Here is a 15,929-nt window from a genome sequence, read left to right on the forward strand (position 1 = left end):
GTTACTATCTCATTAAGCTGTTAAGTTATACACTATATCTTAAAATAACTAATAACAACGAGGGGCTAAAAAAACATAAAAATGTAATTGTAATTTTAGTAATATTTTAGATTAATATATAATTATAAATAATACAATTATAGTTACAATAACAACAAATCATAACCCTAACCCATTATTCAGTGTTCAACATTTATGATATTATCTCTATATTGTGATTTTATCTTTCAGAACAAATGTTTATTTAAAAAATTGAATCTGTTGTCATTCTGAATGCTGATGATACTGTAACTTTGGTACCTGCAGGTTTTAGTCTCAACTTTCATTCGGATTATTTTATGTGTGTCACATTCCAACATTCAGTTGTGTTTTGTTGTTTTACCTCTGTCATGGCAATTTCTACAATCCCACTACCAACGAAGAAACGAGTCTCAAAAACTCTTACAGCATCGTCACCTTTAATGCTCGAGCATGGTGCACACCACAGGGTTTAGTTGTAGTAATGCACACCAGATAGGAAACAGCTCACTGTCTTTATACATTTGGCTAACCACTCCCATACTGGATGGGGGGTGTTAAACAGGAAAAGGTTGAGATCCTTTGATCACATAAATACAAAGGTGCCTAGTTAAAGCAATCGGACCAATATGCATTCAGTAGTAAAGGGCTGTGTCTAGAGAAAATCAGGTTACAGTGGCTATGTTAATCAGGTCAATACACATTCAAATAGTACAGGATGCGGCATGATAAAGGTTACATCGTCATTCAATCATGATCAAACAGACGAGAAATACATGCCATTACACCTCCATGTTTGTTAACACAGAATTTGTTTACAGAGCAGATTTCAAAATGATTTCCCGGACGGCTGTGAGCAGAGGTCAGTGTTGCAACACAACAAACAGTCTCGGCCCCAACAACAGAGACGAGATGATCTGTATCTGTACATCGTTATGAATACATGTAGTAAATTGATCACTAATGTCTGAAACAACTTACTCTCCTATATTCATTCTCGCTCATTGTCACATATGTGCTTCTAAAAACCCACATGTTTAGTTCCCTATGTCATAATTGTTCATTTAAGACCACAGCCGTGTCCGTAATCCCTTACTAATCACTGTCTGCCATTTTGTATTGTCTGAATGTTTTGAGAAGATTTTATACCCTGTTCGTTGAACTCATTATTTTTGACCGGCATGAGACCAATGTGTGAGTTGTGGTGGTAAAAGCACAAACTGCAGCAAACAAGTGTATTTCTAGATATCTATATGAATTGAACATGCTTTTTACCTAAAGGTTTTAATACTAAGTGTAAAATAATCATTCAGAATTGACTATGGAAATTCCTCTGGCTGCTGTTCGTCATGAGGATCAGAGAAACTCTATCAAGAAGTGTCAAAAAGTGTTTCTTTTACCAAGGATCTCAAAGTTCGCGACATAAAAGTCCTTATAAAGTGAAGTATTGGTTAGTGAATGAGTTGGTGATTTCAGACAGCCAAATTGAACTCTGAGCAAGAATAATATAAAAAGTGATTAAACTATGAGCTGGTTGTCGCACGTTTTGATCATAAATCATAAGTCATTATTTAACACAGATATGCTTCATCTAAACAAAAGAATACCAAGGTTTCTGTTGGAATGTATAGTGGACATTTTATTCAAACTACTGTAGCCATACACCAGCACAGTGTATAAGTAGTATTGATCATGTGCTTCAGTTATGAAGATACAAGCTGACTGTCAAACAGCACCAAGCTCCAACACTGTGAGGATCTTTGAAATACATCCGGTTAAAATAAAATCCACTGTTGTTTTCTGCTGGAGGGATTTCATCAGTTTCCCGCTCGGCTTTGGTTGTCCGTTGTTGATGAGTGATCCAACAGGCAGGAGGAGTTCCCTCTCTGTGCTTTAGTTGCAAACTCCCTGGTTACAATACAGACAATTATAATAATGTTAGCCGTTAATGTAGAACTGCAAAGTAAAATAAAGTTTAAAAAGCATTAAACACAATAATGCAAAACACAATAATAACTAAAATGTCAAAAAGGCCCAACAGTCCGCTTATGAAACCACATTTATATTCACATGATCCAGATTTTTCTTTGGATCGGCACCAAATTGCACACAATCACAAATACCAGTCCCCTGAATATTTTTATTTTCATCAAGATCCATGAATTATTGTCAAGAATTAATGAAAAACATGAAAAGCCGACACCACATTCTTCCTCTATGTTTCCTGATTATCCAGTCAGTAGTTTTGTGTATTCGTGCCAACTAACAAACAAACCAACCAACAAACACAGGTGCCGAAGTAAATATAAATCAAGTTGTATCTGTAATTAAAGAAAAAATAATTATCCAAGAACACTTACCCTATCATGGTCATATCTGTGACAGCCTAAAAAAATTAAGTAAAAACAGTCGTGAATTTTTCAGTAAGTCCCTGAATTCACTTAAAATGTTGTTATTGAGATCTGATTCAAAACCTTCCTGCCTGACGACACCTACAGAAGAAAACCCACTCTGAACAACACTGGATTGTCAGTATAGTTTTTTTTTAATCTAGTTATGAACCTGTCTCCGAAGCCTGAGATTCATTCAAGAATGACAAATTGCATCCAATTATTGGTAATTGACTGAAAATGCATCTTTAATCACAAAGTTACTGACATTGTCTTCTCTGCTTATGACTGAGAACTAGAGCTCAGAGATTCATGTTTGTCAGCTGACAATAAAAAAGGCAGGAACAGAAAGCAATGTGACATGTTGAAATACAAAGCACCGAATGTATTTATACTTACATTGGCGGGAACGAGTGATTCTGCGATTGGAGCAATGAACAGCCAGGCTGTAATCCAGCCAAGCACATGGAATATATTTGGTCTCTCCTTCATTTATATAAATAGGGACAGAAACCTCTAAACCACGAACATAGTAACCAGGTTCCAAGACACAAAATGCCTCTGCACAAAATGAACAGAAAAAAACACATTGATAAATATTTTGGTTTTAGAAATATTTCGATATTTGACAGACTGAAGGAATAAAATAAGTGTTGACTTCTTTATACCTTCGCAGACGGGTACTTTTGACCAAGAGCCGTCATTGTAACACGTCACAGTCTCTTCACCGACTTGTTTGTAAAAATTCTGACACTTGAATTTCAAATACATTCGTTCCTTTTGCACAACGACACCATTAGGAACGACTGGATTTGTCCCACAGTTGTCGACTGAAATGAAAAAAAAAAGGATTATTTAAGTCTGTCACAGTATCTTGGTGAAAAAAATTCTCTCATCAGCAACAACATAACTTGTGGGACTAAAATGAACATTGTGGAAAAAGGCAATTACACAGCACTGCAGGGAACTGAAAATCTGCTTTGTGCAGTAATGAACAAAGATTTTGACCGAAATCATCCCCAAGTGTGTCTCTATGCCGAACTGACCACGTTGACTTATATTCAGATTTCTTTGTAAGTGCAACTGGCATCCAGGTGGCACAGTGGTACAGTGGTTAGCACAGGGGTTCACATCCAGTATGTTCTTGGTTTGAAAGCAGGTTGCATGGGCCTCCTCCCACAGTCCCACCTCTTTTTATTATTTATTCACATTGTGCACGTGTGAAGATCAAGCAGATAAAGAGACCTCTAGGGGCCTTTCACACCAACCACATGGTTAGGCTCCAGACCTGCAGACGTTTTAGTGTCTCGCACCACCGTCTGTAACAAGCAACCAAAATTCAGTTTGATCAAAAGTGGGGGAGTCAGGTCCAGATCAAACTGAACCATGGTTTGGTTTGTCTGCAGTGAAAAAAAAACCTTTTTGATAGTTTGGACCCACGGATCAATTGCAGGAAGGAAAAAAAAACAAAACATTAAACAATAGAAGAAGAAAAGAAGGCAGAGGCATCTCAAGTCTTCACCTCCGACGACATAATGATCGAATGACAAGGACAATCATTTTGCTGGTAGTGATACACTGTATTCTATAGAATATAGGACAAGATGGTGAATGTCCCTATTAATAAAAGTCATAAGTTCATTCATTTTCTTTTATTTCCAACGAGTAAAGTGTCCTCCATACATGATTCATTCATTTTTTTATAATGCTTAGAGTTTGAGGGTCAGGGGGAGAGGTGGAGCCATGATGAGGATGGTTCGTCTCAAAGAAGCGAATGAGTGTGAGTGACTTACTGGATATAAAGAGAGGCCTGTTGGCAGAGGTGCTGGTGGATCCTGTAAGACACAGAGCACATGAAGACAGAATAGAAGTTACACATCTCATTAGGATGTTATTTTTTTTATTCATTGAGATCTTGTCCAAAGTCATTTTGTACCTTTTGAAATTTTAAAACATAAAATCAAAGAGTGAGATCTGCTCGTACTTTATCACATTGATAGAAGAGACGAAGGCCTACCTCCACTGCCAGGTTGTGTCCCAGGGCCAGAGGACGTGCTGTGTCCCCCACCTGGTCCCACCTCCGAAGAACCATGTCCAATATCTGATCTGCTTCCTGAATGGAAAGAAAATAAAACCAGAGTCCTTACATACTCTTTACTGGGGTTAGATGAAGAGATTTACTGATTCATTTCTAATGAACATCAGTAAACTACCTCCACCTCCTCCACCCCCAGGTTGTGTCCCTCTGCCAGAGGACGTTCTGTCTCCCCCGCCTGTTCCTGTATCAGCAGAACCACCATGTCCAGTATCTGGTCTTCTGTCTGAATGGAAAGAAGATACAAACAAAAAGAGAGTCCATACATATTAGTCAGTGGGGTTAGATAAATAGATTTACTGATTCATTTCTAATAAACGAAAGTAATTTACCCCCACCCCCAGGTTGTGTCACTCTTCCAGAGGACGTGCTGTGTCCACCACCATGTCCACCACCTCGTCCTGTCTCTTTACCTAAATGGACGAACATTACATACACGTGTAAAGACATAACTTCTAGGAGACAGATGTGTAGAAGGACGTTTGATTCAATTGATGTAACATCTGCTTTTATTTACTGCTGGTGATGTTTGCTTTCAAAGAACAACAACCTGAAGGATCCTATTTAACTTGAATGTAGCTGCGTCACAAACTCAAAAGCCTGCATCCACACGGATTATGTAGCACAGCTTTAGCTAGTATAGAGTTTCTATCCTTTCTTCATTTAAGAGCCATTTCTATTGCTTTCCCTCACAACCCTTTACCTTTCTTTCTTAAAAATTGCTCCTGCTAACATGCAGATTTGCTCTGAGCTCATCCTTGTACACTACTCGTGAAATGATAAGATTTCAATTATACTATATTGACAAATATAACCATCATTGCAGACGTGTTTTCTTTACTTCTCACGGCTGTTTAACAAAGTTCAGCAGATCACTCACCGACTTCGCTCTACCAAGATCACAGATAAGTATTTTATGTGAGCAGCTTGTTTTATTTGAGCATAGTTGGAGATAGATGTCATTGATGTGCCCTTGATCCTATCTGCATATTGTCCACTTACTGCACATTTGGCCGTCACTCCAGGTTCCAGCCAAACAGATACGTGTATAATTGGGTGATCCCTCGATGCTGTATCCAACTTGACATTCATATTTCACTTCTGCATCTTGAGGAAACAGCTCCTGGTATCCCTGGTCAATGATTACAGCGTGTGGGTCTTGAGGGGGCACCGGGCACGATTTGCTGCTTACTGTAAAAAAATAAAAACATTTGTCATGGATCAAACAGGCAGTTTGGTTTATGTAGCCTGTGAGAATTCATGGAGTAAGAGTTAGACTCTGCACAAAGCTGAACGACTTACTCTCACACGAGGGCAAAGAGGACCATGTCCCATTTGTACATTTGGCTGTTGCCATGTTGTCTTTGTGTTCATATCCTTTGTTACATGTGATCCTGATGGTGTGTCCCTCCTTGTGCCAACCTTCTGAGTCCTCGGTGTATTTTGCATTGGCAATAGTTGGCAGAATGCAGGCTTCTTCTTCTGAAAGAGAAAAAGAACCAACGAAAGAATTTTTATCATTTTGATCATGTAGTGGTTGCACTGTAGATGTTTTAACCCCTCATCTTCATAGAACATCCTGGTGATATAGAAAAAAATATATCAAATTATTCTTTCAAGGAATATCTCAAGACATTTTCCAAAGTTTCTAAAGAGCTAAAGAGGGTTTGTATTGTGGGTAAAACCTGTGAGTGAGAAGACAGTGTCACATCAAAAAATAATGTATGAATAACAACACAGAAGTAATTTAGTATTTTATCACTTTGCTCATCTTCTTTTTTTTGATGCTTTGAATTTTTACCTGAACCCTAATCTCTAACCCTATATGCATTTCGTGTATATACATAATATGTCAGTCATTTTGCAAGATAGGCACAAATATATACACATTTATACACTACTTTTATGATAGCTCACAAACCTCAGTGTTTTTTAACATTCACAGTCCCTGCGTGACCTTTGTAGCACTGTGTTGCGTTTTAACTCCAAACTAACTCTGACCAAACCAGCTTGAATAACATGAAAGAAGCTTAAACGGTGCATAATGCCTGAGAGTGCTGTGCTGTTCATACCTAATATACAGAGTGATGAGATCACTTAACATCACAAATGATTTAATTTGTGAAAAACTTACCTATACATCGTGGCTTAGGAGACCATACGCCATTTTGACACACGCTATCTGCCCACCAACCCTCCACAGCTGGTTTAAGTAGGCTTTCACAGGCATAGTTGAGCTGAGAGTCATGAGGATACCTTTCTTTAACAGGGAAGAAATAACCACCATCCAGTGAGGGAGCAGGACAAGGCTGAGCTGCACTTTGTGCTGAAACAGAGATAAGCAAGAGAATAATATTTCTAAATGCGTGTGTCTTCAAAAAAACGAATTAAAATGGTTTTAGGGGTAAATGTGAGTCTCTTACCGTGTAGTGCTCCTGGAAACCAAACCAGAAGAATAAATCCCAAATATCTTGAGCACATTTTGACAATTCTGATGCTTCAGGACGAAGCCGAGCAAAGACCCAGTTCAAGTCCAAACAAGTTAGTGATTGTTGGGGGCATTTCCCCAAATAGTTAAAGAATGAGGAGTTAACACTTTCTGTGACTGTGCTGGACGCTGTCACTCTGAAGCCAACACACAAACCAAGCACATGTTCTTTAAAGCCATACACACTTGTTTTTTTTATCTCCATGTTTGTTGACACAGAATTTGTTTACAGAGCAGATTTCAAAATGATTTCCCGGACGGCTGTGAGCAGAGGTCAGTGTTGCAACACAACAAACAGTCTGAAGGCCAAACTTTAGAAAGGGGGGAGAGAGAGAGAGAGAGAGAGAGAGAGAGAGAGAGAGAGAGAGAGAGAGAGAGAGAGAGAGAGAGAGACAGAGAGGTGAAATTCACAGAAGAACGTGGATTTTTATTAAATTGACCCAAGTTGATGTTGATCATTAAAGTGTGATCGCACAGTTTGTATCTGAGCTCAGTGTTGGAGAGCCACTTTACTCACTCCTCATCTCTGACATGTATGAGCACTATACAGAAACTCTTTTCTACCTCCTTCTCTCTCTCTCTCTCTCTCTACTCTCCTCCACTTCCATCCCTCTTTCTCACTCTCCAGTCATTTCTTCTTTTTGCTCTCCTGTTGGTGGTTTCTTATTAAGGCCTGAATCAGCTTTTCAGCATCTGTCTGATTTATAAATAGCCAAACATTTGCTGTGTTTCTAAGGTTGAAAAATACGGTTGTGGTCCCGTATGTGGGCCTTAAAACTCAGATCAGAGATATAACACCTAGACCGATCACCTCTGTGTGATTTGACCCATTGACCCCTCTTCTGTAACATGACCTCTGAATAAAAGAACAATCCAGAGAAAAAAGTATATCTAGAGCAGTCAACGCCAGCCCGTCGATCGCGATCTACCGGTCGATCTCGCAGTCTTCACTGTCGATCCCGGAATTCTCTGGACTCACTGGCTGTTGCACGCTGCAAATCAGCTGTGTGTCAGTTGTCTGTGTGTCGGTTGTTTGTGTGTCGGTTGTCTGTTTTTCACACGCGCTGTGTGTCCGCTACTGACATTGGAGTTGCAGGTTTATCTCCTGCATTTCCTTCAAGAACAAGTTGGTTTATGTACTAAAGTAAATGTCAGGACTCTACGGCATGAAGATGCAAATCTTTCGTTCTGTCGATACAAGTGAGTGGATTCAGAAGGTGAAACGCTGGAGTGCTTTTACTTTGAAACGGGTTCGGAAAGTGTTGTAAATACATTTGTGTCATTAACAGATAAACATTGAGGTTCGCAACAGAATATACAGAGAAAATTATCTTTAACCTGAGTTTTAATGTTTATCTGATGAATTTATATCGAAAACAAATGGTTGCAACACTTTCTGTATGACTTTCCAAAAAATAAAAGCACTCCAGCGTTTCGGTTAATGGAATCCATTACCTTGTTTAAAAAGTTTTTTTTATTGTGAAATATTTGCAGGAGCAGAAGATGCACGGCTTCATACTGTGTATTACTGGTATTTATTTGAGTACAAGGGACTTCTTTCATACCGGGCAATATTCATATTTCTTGCCATATTCAAATCGAAGCCTATATGTAAAAACATTCTGCTGCAGAAGCAGCTCTTCTGCAGAATATGATGTGGAACAGATGCTACATATTTTGCCTTGTAAATATGAATTGATATTAATTTGAATATTGTTCAATGAATAGAAACAGTTGCACAACTACCCTTCTTTGTGTATATTTATTTCTTGTACATTCAGCCTTTAACAGTAATTACAAAAAATAATAAATATGACCCTCCTAAGTGGGTTTTTTGGAAGATATCAGGGTGGTAGATCTCAGCTTACGTTTGGAATTAAAAAGAGATCTTGGGCTCGAAAAGGTTGGTGACCACTGATCTAGAGCTATATAAGTGCAGACTTCTCAAGTATGAATATTTAACATTGAGAATAGACACATGCATAGATTCTGGATGTGTCATTGTGACCACACTCGTCCTTCAGATGATTTCAGAAAGTTTATTTTCTCTGGTTTAAGTGGCCACAAGGCTGAACACAAGCAGCTCAACCCTCCTCCCCCTACATACTGCCACTAGTGATTAACATGGACATGTGTTTCATCGCTTGCAAACTGAAAACTACACATTCAGTTTTTTTAACGAGGATGAATTATAGATAATGATATATGCATGATGTTGCATCCTCGCTGATTAAAAGCAAAAAATCTGTTGTTGTCTTTCGGGTTACTTTGATTAAAAACTCTTTTAAATAGGATTCTCACACATGCATGTTTTCCCTTTCTTCTTCCTTTTGATGAGTCATTCTCTTGGTGCAAAGTGTCTCAGATCTGGGAAGGAAGTTTTTTTAAGCCAAAATAATTCTCTTTGATTTTTCCTCTCCTCGCATGCATCTGTGTCTGCACCAGCAATAACAGAGGATTTCACGCTCCTTTGTTTCTCATATTGTCAAAAGATTTTTATTCATGAGAATATCCTCAGATTTACTGTAACTCAAACTAAAGTTGAACTCTTTGCAGACAGTAAACATATGCTGTAGCTTAATGATGGAACAACACAGGCAGCAGCATAAAGAGGCCATATGTGATACTGTGTTTCTCTGAGTTGTGAAAATAACACTGAAGAAAACACATTGTCAGGACCATTTCTGGACATTTTACTGCCCAAACACACACAACTTTTTGTTACAATAGTTTCACAATACAGTTGACTGGCACTTTCACATTAACACAAGTCCCTGTGAGATTTGGTTTTAATCAAATTCATCATATGACGGAGCTTAGAGAAAAAATTTTCTATGGTGTTAACAGAAATCCCTTTGATCCTCGACATCCTGTTATTTCTACACATCACTGAAGCTGTTATCTGACATACACGTTTACCACTGGTGCTGGTTTCATGCATGTTGTGTCTCACTAGGAGACAGTTTGTACAGGTTGAGCACAGTGGTGTGTTTATTGTTACGATGTCATTCCAGAAGCAAACTTCTGACTTAGCAGTGGATATTAATACTAATACTAATTAATCAATTATTTATTGTTGATCCCATTGATTGATTTGAGATTCATCCTCAATTTCATTCTAACTTAAGGATGTGATTGAATATTACAATCAATATTTTTAATAAATAGCCTGTCGTCTTCTCTCTGTCTTCTCTCTGTGTTCGAGTGAGCGTGTCTGAAAGCACGATTTAGAAAACAGTTAGAACAAAAAAACAACACTGGAGTGAACTGAGTTCTCAATTTTTTCTGAGAACAAGTTTTTTCCTGCAATTTGTTTTTCCTGAAATTTGGACGGGTGTGGCTCAGGATGTAGAGATGGTCGTCCACTAACCAGTGGTTTGTGGTTTGATCCCCGGCTCCTTTAGTCTGTTTTCCATAGTGACCTTGGGAATGGCGAATGGTGTATGAAGAAAATAAAAGGCTGCACACAGAAGCCCTGTATGACTGTGAGTGTGAATGGATGAGTGTGTTCCTAAAATGTTGCATTTTCTCAACGTGTTGTCATCTAGGTCATCGTGCAGATACTGTAAGTGAGTCACATCCGTTTTTTGCTACGTTCGCCCTTTCCGATCTGTGATTTTCTGCATCACTGCGTCTGTTAGTAAATTTCTCTTCCAGCTCTTGTGCGTTTATTTAACATTTCATCCTCAGAGCTGACATTTCATGTGATACTGCAATGACTGCTCAACTTCCATGTGTCAATTTGAGCTCCATGGCCACAAGTTCTTACTGGAAAACGTCTGCACTCGACAGATTCCAGGAGCTGAGCCATGGGGATTTTCTGCATCACTTCAGAAAATGACACAGGGTCGAAGGGTCAGATGGTGTAAAAGACGACTGAGGCCGGATGCTGATTTGTCTTTCTACTGTGTCATCATCCCCTCGCAGACGGATTTGGTTGCCAATTTCCTCTGGAGTTTTTATTTATCCTCGATATGTCACTCTACCCCTCACCCCGTATACCATTGGTTCTCACATGGTGGGTCGCACATTTGTGTGTAAAAGGGAAAATGTGAATGCTTTCCATGATGCAGAGCAACAGTAAGCACTAAGGTAAACAGTTGTAAACATTGAAAAACAAAAAAAACGCAGCAACCACATTAAATATAGGTTTTTGGTCGTAAAAGATGACAGATAGGGACCAAAACCTACAAAAAAATAGAAAAATGTGGTTTCTTTTTTGCTTACATGAGGTGCTCTATAGGCAAGATGTAAATCTGGATGTGAACCTAAAGTGGCCCATGTAATCAATGGTGAAAATGGACTAAATAGCACGAAAAAAAAAACATCCGGGCCGCCTTTGGCACCTTTGGTTGACAGGCATTATTTTTATGGCTCTCTTGTGTCCCAGATCTGGTGAACAGGAGCGGACCGCCCAAGTCCCATCATGCCACACGGCAGTGGGATGTGTAACAAATCTGGGACAAAACTATTTTTGCCGTGTGGGATGAAAGCATGAAGCTTCCAAAACACATGGGTTCAAGTTGAAAAGTTATCGAAAGCCACATGTATTACTGCAGTTGAGTGGTTCAAAGATGTGAGTCGCTACTCAATGAATCAAGCAAAATGAGGCTGAACTAATAGAGAATCACTGTCATATATGATCCATTCATTATCAAATGAAAACAAGTGAACTGAAAGAGGATTTAAAAAAAAAAGAAAGACAGTGTTTTGCCAGTGTGAAGAATAAAAAGCTTGCTGACATAATGAAATGAATTTGTCTGCTTTAGCTGAAGAAAAAATGAATCATATAATCTTGAAAAACATCTTCCATTTTATTTCGCTCCCTCCTAATTTGTGCAAATTGCCTCCAGATCCCTCATATCTGCTTTTTCCCCCAGTTTCAGCCAGAAGCCTGAACGCAGCTACTTAATCATCCACTGTGCAGAGTGAGCGCCGCCGCTAAAGAGCTCATTACTCTTCATTTAGGTAACGTCCCCCACACACATCAGCTGCTAATATACAGCTGCAGACGTACAGTAAGGACGCACAGGATCAGATACACAAACCTCACAGGCAACTTAGACTTTCCGAGTTTATTTTCCACCAGAGAAGAAGTTCACATGTGGGAAGTTCCTCCTGAGTTTCTGTTAGGAAGTTGTTTCACTGAGAAGACCGAGTTTGTCTTTATTCTCTGAAGATCAGAGAATCTGTGACTCCTGAGAAATGAGGAGAACACACACATTTGTAAAACACACAAACTCACTTCTTTCTCACCCTGAGTTCTTTCAGACACTGAGGGGTCTTATGGAAAAATTAACTAAGTATGTGAGAAACCTACGTTGTAGTTGGAAAGAAAGTTTTTGCAGCCCTGTCTAAAGACTTTTATGACCTCTATCTACATACTTATACAAACTGTCCAAATACTTTATGACCTGAGCTGTTTTATAGTCTCAACTGTGTTGAACTGGATGTATGTCTGCTTATGTCCAAAGGAAACTGTGGTGGCAATTTTACCATTTGGGCATTGATTTATGGAACGAACAACTTTAATGTATAGAAAGATGAGCAAATGGATTCCCTTACATATCAGAGTGTTGCTCAAGCAACTTATGTTATATGACTTCCTCACTCACATGGTCACCTAGCAATGATTTCGTCACTCACAGGGTCACCTAACAATGACGTCACATGACAGGGGATGTGAGTGGGTTGTAAAACATTGATAAGAGATCTTTGCATACAGGTGTTTCACTCAAGGGGCCTGAGACAGAGCAGAAGACAGGATACTGATCACCTATTTCTAATGATCAAAGAGGTTAATCGATAACATGTGTTTCTCTCCAGGAGGAGCTTGAAAATGTATAAAAGTGCTGTGTGTCCTGTATGTCATTGCTCATTGTATGAAATCTTTGCCATGGTTTTGTACGGTGATGCCCATCTGCAGATGCCTATCTGCAGATGTAGAATTAAACTTCCAGAAAGAACAATTGTAATGACTTGTGCTTGACTATTGAGAAATTTCCATGACAGAAACACATGTAAATCAGTCTGTATTTAGATTCCTCTCCCATCCAGTCTGATCTGGTTCTGAGAGATAGCCTTAGTCCTCCTATATAAGATCCTTGTATTTGACTGTCCTGCATCTTCACTCTGAGATCCTTTTGACTCTCTGTGTTGATCCTTTCTGCAGAAGCCCCTTTCTAAATACACAAAGACAAATATGGTGTTCCAGCCTCTTGTATTTCCAGATTTCCATCACAGGGGCCACCGAATTGTCCTTGGGCAAAATACTGTACCCTGCATTGCCCCTGGTGCTGCCCATAGAGGCGCTGTATGAATGTGAACACACAGAAACTCACTCACCCCCCATCAGCCACCTCAGACTACACATGTTCCTTACACACACTCAGAAACTCACTCACTCCCCCACACACTATCACACAGACACATGCTTTTTTTTCTTTACTTTCTAGTTTTTTCCATCATAAATATAATTTGTTAATCTCAAGTTCTCAATGACATCAGCTTCCCATCAGTCTGTCATGCTCTATCAGTTGGCTCGTGCACGTCTCCATACTTCTAGGACTTGTTTCAACTCACTGAAGTTCTATTTCTTATGTTACAGTAAGAAAGTTGTAATTTGTTGCCTGGGAACTTGTGAAATTCAATATGATGCTATTTGCTGCAGCCAGTCGATTCTGAGCAAGCTCTGCTGCTTGCTTCCACTGCATTTTTCAACAAAAGGCAGAGCCTGGTGGATCTCTCGCCTTAATTTGCAATGAACTCCATTCGGTTGAAGTGGGAGTCCATCACCTCCTTCGATGTGACCTTCTCCAAGTCCTCGTGGATCATTTGGACGAGAGCATTCAAGAGACGGCCCATCTTGATTTTGAAGGAGCCGCTTGCTGCAGCTGTGCATCAGAAACTCCTTCAAGCTTACCAGTCCGACAGGGACATGGACCTGGAGAAAACCAAAAGTAAACATTAAGACAGAAGCAACTCACATCCTTAAAAACAAAACACAGTGATATTTATAATTTCGATCGAACACAAAATGCAGTCAACAGGAATCAGTGTGTGAAGATTTGTTTTCCCCCTCAACTCAAATTCAACATCAATTTGAGCAAATGGAGGTTGGAACATGCAAAATAATGACGAGGTGCTAAGTTATAAAAAGATTATAAAAGAGGCTTCCAGTCATCCAAGCATAACTTACCGTCAGGGGCGTTGGCAAAGCTCAGCAGAGACTCCAGCAGAGCCTCCTTCCTCTCAAAGACCATCTCAACAAATTCCTGCTCGTTCTCCTCTGGGTCCATCATCTGGTCCTGCAGCTGAGTCATGGAAGCAGGAAAAACTTTCGGGGACAGACTCTGGATTGACCTACTCTTTCATCACAGGCTGTTGGGACTGGAGGGAGCTGGAGGCTGAGACTCTGCTTCCTCAGTCCTCTGCTCAGTGGAAAATCTGAAGGCAACATGTACTTTTGGATGCTCTTTGCAGGACGGGCTCTATAGAAGGTTTAGGTTTGAGCACATCCTGTCTTGTCGCCCTCAGGTCACGTGAGGCCGTGCTTCTTGGCTTCCTGGAGAGGGCCACAGGCACTACTTCCTCCTGTTCGCCATTCGTCTTCTCTGCTAACAACAGAGGAATTGGCATGAAGGTCAACGTGGTGTTTTCCTTTGCTCCTGCCACCGTGTCGGTGCAAAGAAATTAAAGAATTCTCCCAAAGAATTGTTTTTGCAAGCAAAGTAATCCAATCAATTCAAAGTGCAGCCAACCAAGTAATCCAAGGAAAACTAAGTGAGGCTTGAGCTGCACTCCCACACTTATGTGCCCTCTGCATAAAATAGGCTGCTCTTTAAATACCAGGGTTCCTAAATTTAATTGTTTGCTTATGATCTGATAGAAGACAGGGAGGTGACATGCAGTGAAATGCATCATAGAAATGCCAGAAAAGCCTAACATAGACATAATAAATCCAAATACTGCAGAAAAGGCAGATAGAGATACGAGATGATAGAGAGATAATAGAGAAATCAATAAATAGACACAAACACTCCCACTATTTCTCCCTTATCACAGTAGTATCACCTTTGCATTTTACATTGATAACTGCAGTGGGCTGAAGGTTTGACTTACACTTAGTTTGTTACATTACTACAGAATGTTGGTGAGGAAAAGGAAGTGAAAGTGAGTCTCACTCAGTCAGTGACCTGCATTGAAGCATTTGTTTTTGTTTCACCACTCAGGTGTTCACTGGTTTCTTCTCTATTTCGTCGTGCGTCTCTATGAGAATTGTTCTAATAATATATATTTTTTGTTCCTGTCTGGATGTGTGATGCTTTGCACACAGAAATTTATCAAAAAGAAGAAGGAAATTCAGGAATATATATATATATATATATATATATATATATATATATATATATATATATATATATATATATATATATATATATATAAATTTGAGCCGATTAAAATAAATTAACATTTTAAATTAAACCAAGTATGTGAGATAATGCCAGTAGTTTCTGTATGAATAGATGAGAATGCAATATCTGTGTGGAAACAGTGTATCTGTATCAATATTTCATTGATTTCTATAAATTAATATTTCTATGTATAGTGACAAAAGGATCTGCTGCACTCGCAATGCTTTAAGGCCCTGAAGAAATGTCACTACTGCTCGTTCACCAACCAATTATTGCCCTGTGGTTGTAGGAATATGCCGACCAGTACATTCCCAGTCCCTCCAGGGGCTCCTGAGATGTTGCATTGACAATAATATTAGGTCACCCTAACCTTTGACTACTACTCAGGTCCTCTTTGAGTCCCAGTGACAACTGGTCAAAGAAGTTCCCAGAAGACAAGACTTGATTTATAATTTCTAAGAGATTCTATCCAGGTGTTTTTCAGTTACGTCAAAGTTCACGAGGTAAAATAAGTTGACCACAAT

General features: G+C 39.3%; 1 protein-coding gene across 4 annotated transcripts in view; it reads right to left on the bottom strand.

Moving 5' to 3' along the window:
• Window positions 1–7,161, bottom strand: part of LOC133018605 (complement factor H-like) — a 37,602-nt gene extending 30,441 nt beyond the window's left edge. The window contains exons 1-12 of one of the 4 annotated variants that reach the window (XM_061085007.1): window positions 6,927–7,152; window positions 6,638–6,829; window positions 5,806–5,985; window positions 5,506–5,694; window positions 4,836–4,916; window positions 4,622–4,729; window positions 4,426–4,521; window positions 4,202–4,243; window positions 3,077–3,238; window positions 2,808–2,969; window positions 2,379–2,404; window positions 1,631–1,926 (exon numbers count right to left, since the gene is read on the bottom strand). In XM_061085007.1, the coding sequence (XP_060940990.1) occupies window positions 1,912–1,926; window positions 2,379–2,404; window positions 2,808–2,969; window positions 3,077–3,238; window positions 4,202–4,243; window positions 4,426–4,521; window positions 4,622–4,729; window positions 4,836–4,916; window positions 5,506–5,694; window positions 5,806–5,985; window positions 6,638–6,829; window positions 6,927–6,984 (1,311 nt within the window). In that variant the 5' untranslated portion in view covers window positions 6,985–7,152 and the 3' untranslated portion in view covers window positions 1,631–1,911. Of the gene's footprint in view, window positions 1–1,630; window positions 1,927–2,378; window positions 2,405–2,807; window positions 2,970–3,076; window positions 3,239–4,201; window positions 4,244–4,425; window positions 4,522–4,621; window positions 4,730–4,835; window positions 4,917–5,505; window positions 5,695–5,805; window positions 5,986–6,637; window positions 6,830–6,926 lie in introns of those variants that run through there. The other 3 variants (XM_061085006.1, XM_061085005.1, XM_061085008.1) reach the window with 3 other exon arrangements.
• Window positions 7,162–15,929: the final 8,768 nt, after the last annotated feature.

The sequence above is a fragment of the Limanda limanda genome, chromosome 13 (assembly GCF_963576545.1).
Source record: "Limanda limanda chromosome 13, fLimLim1.1, whole genome shotgun sequence".
Taxonomy (NCBI): domain Eukaryota; kingdom Metazoa; phylum Chordata; class Actinopteri; order Pleuronectiformes; family Pleuronectidae; genus Limanda; species Limanda limanda.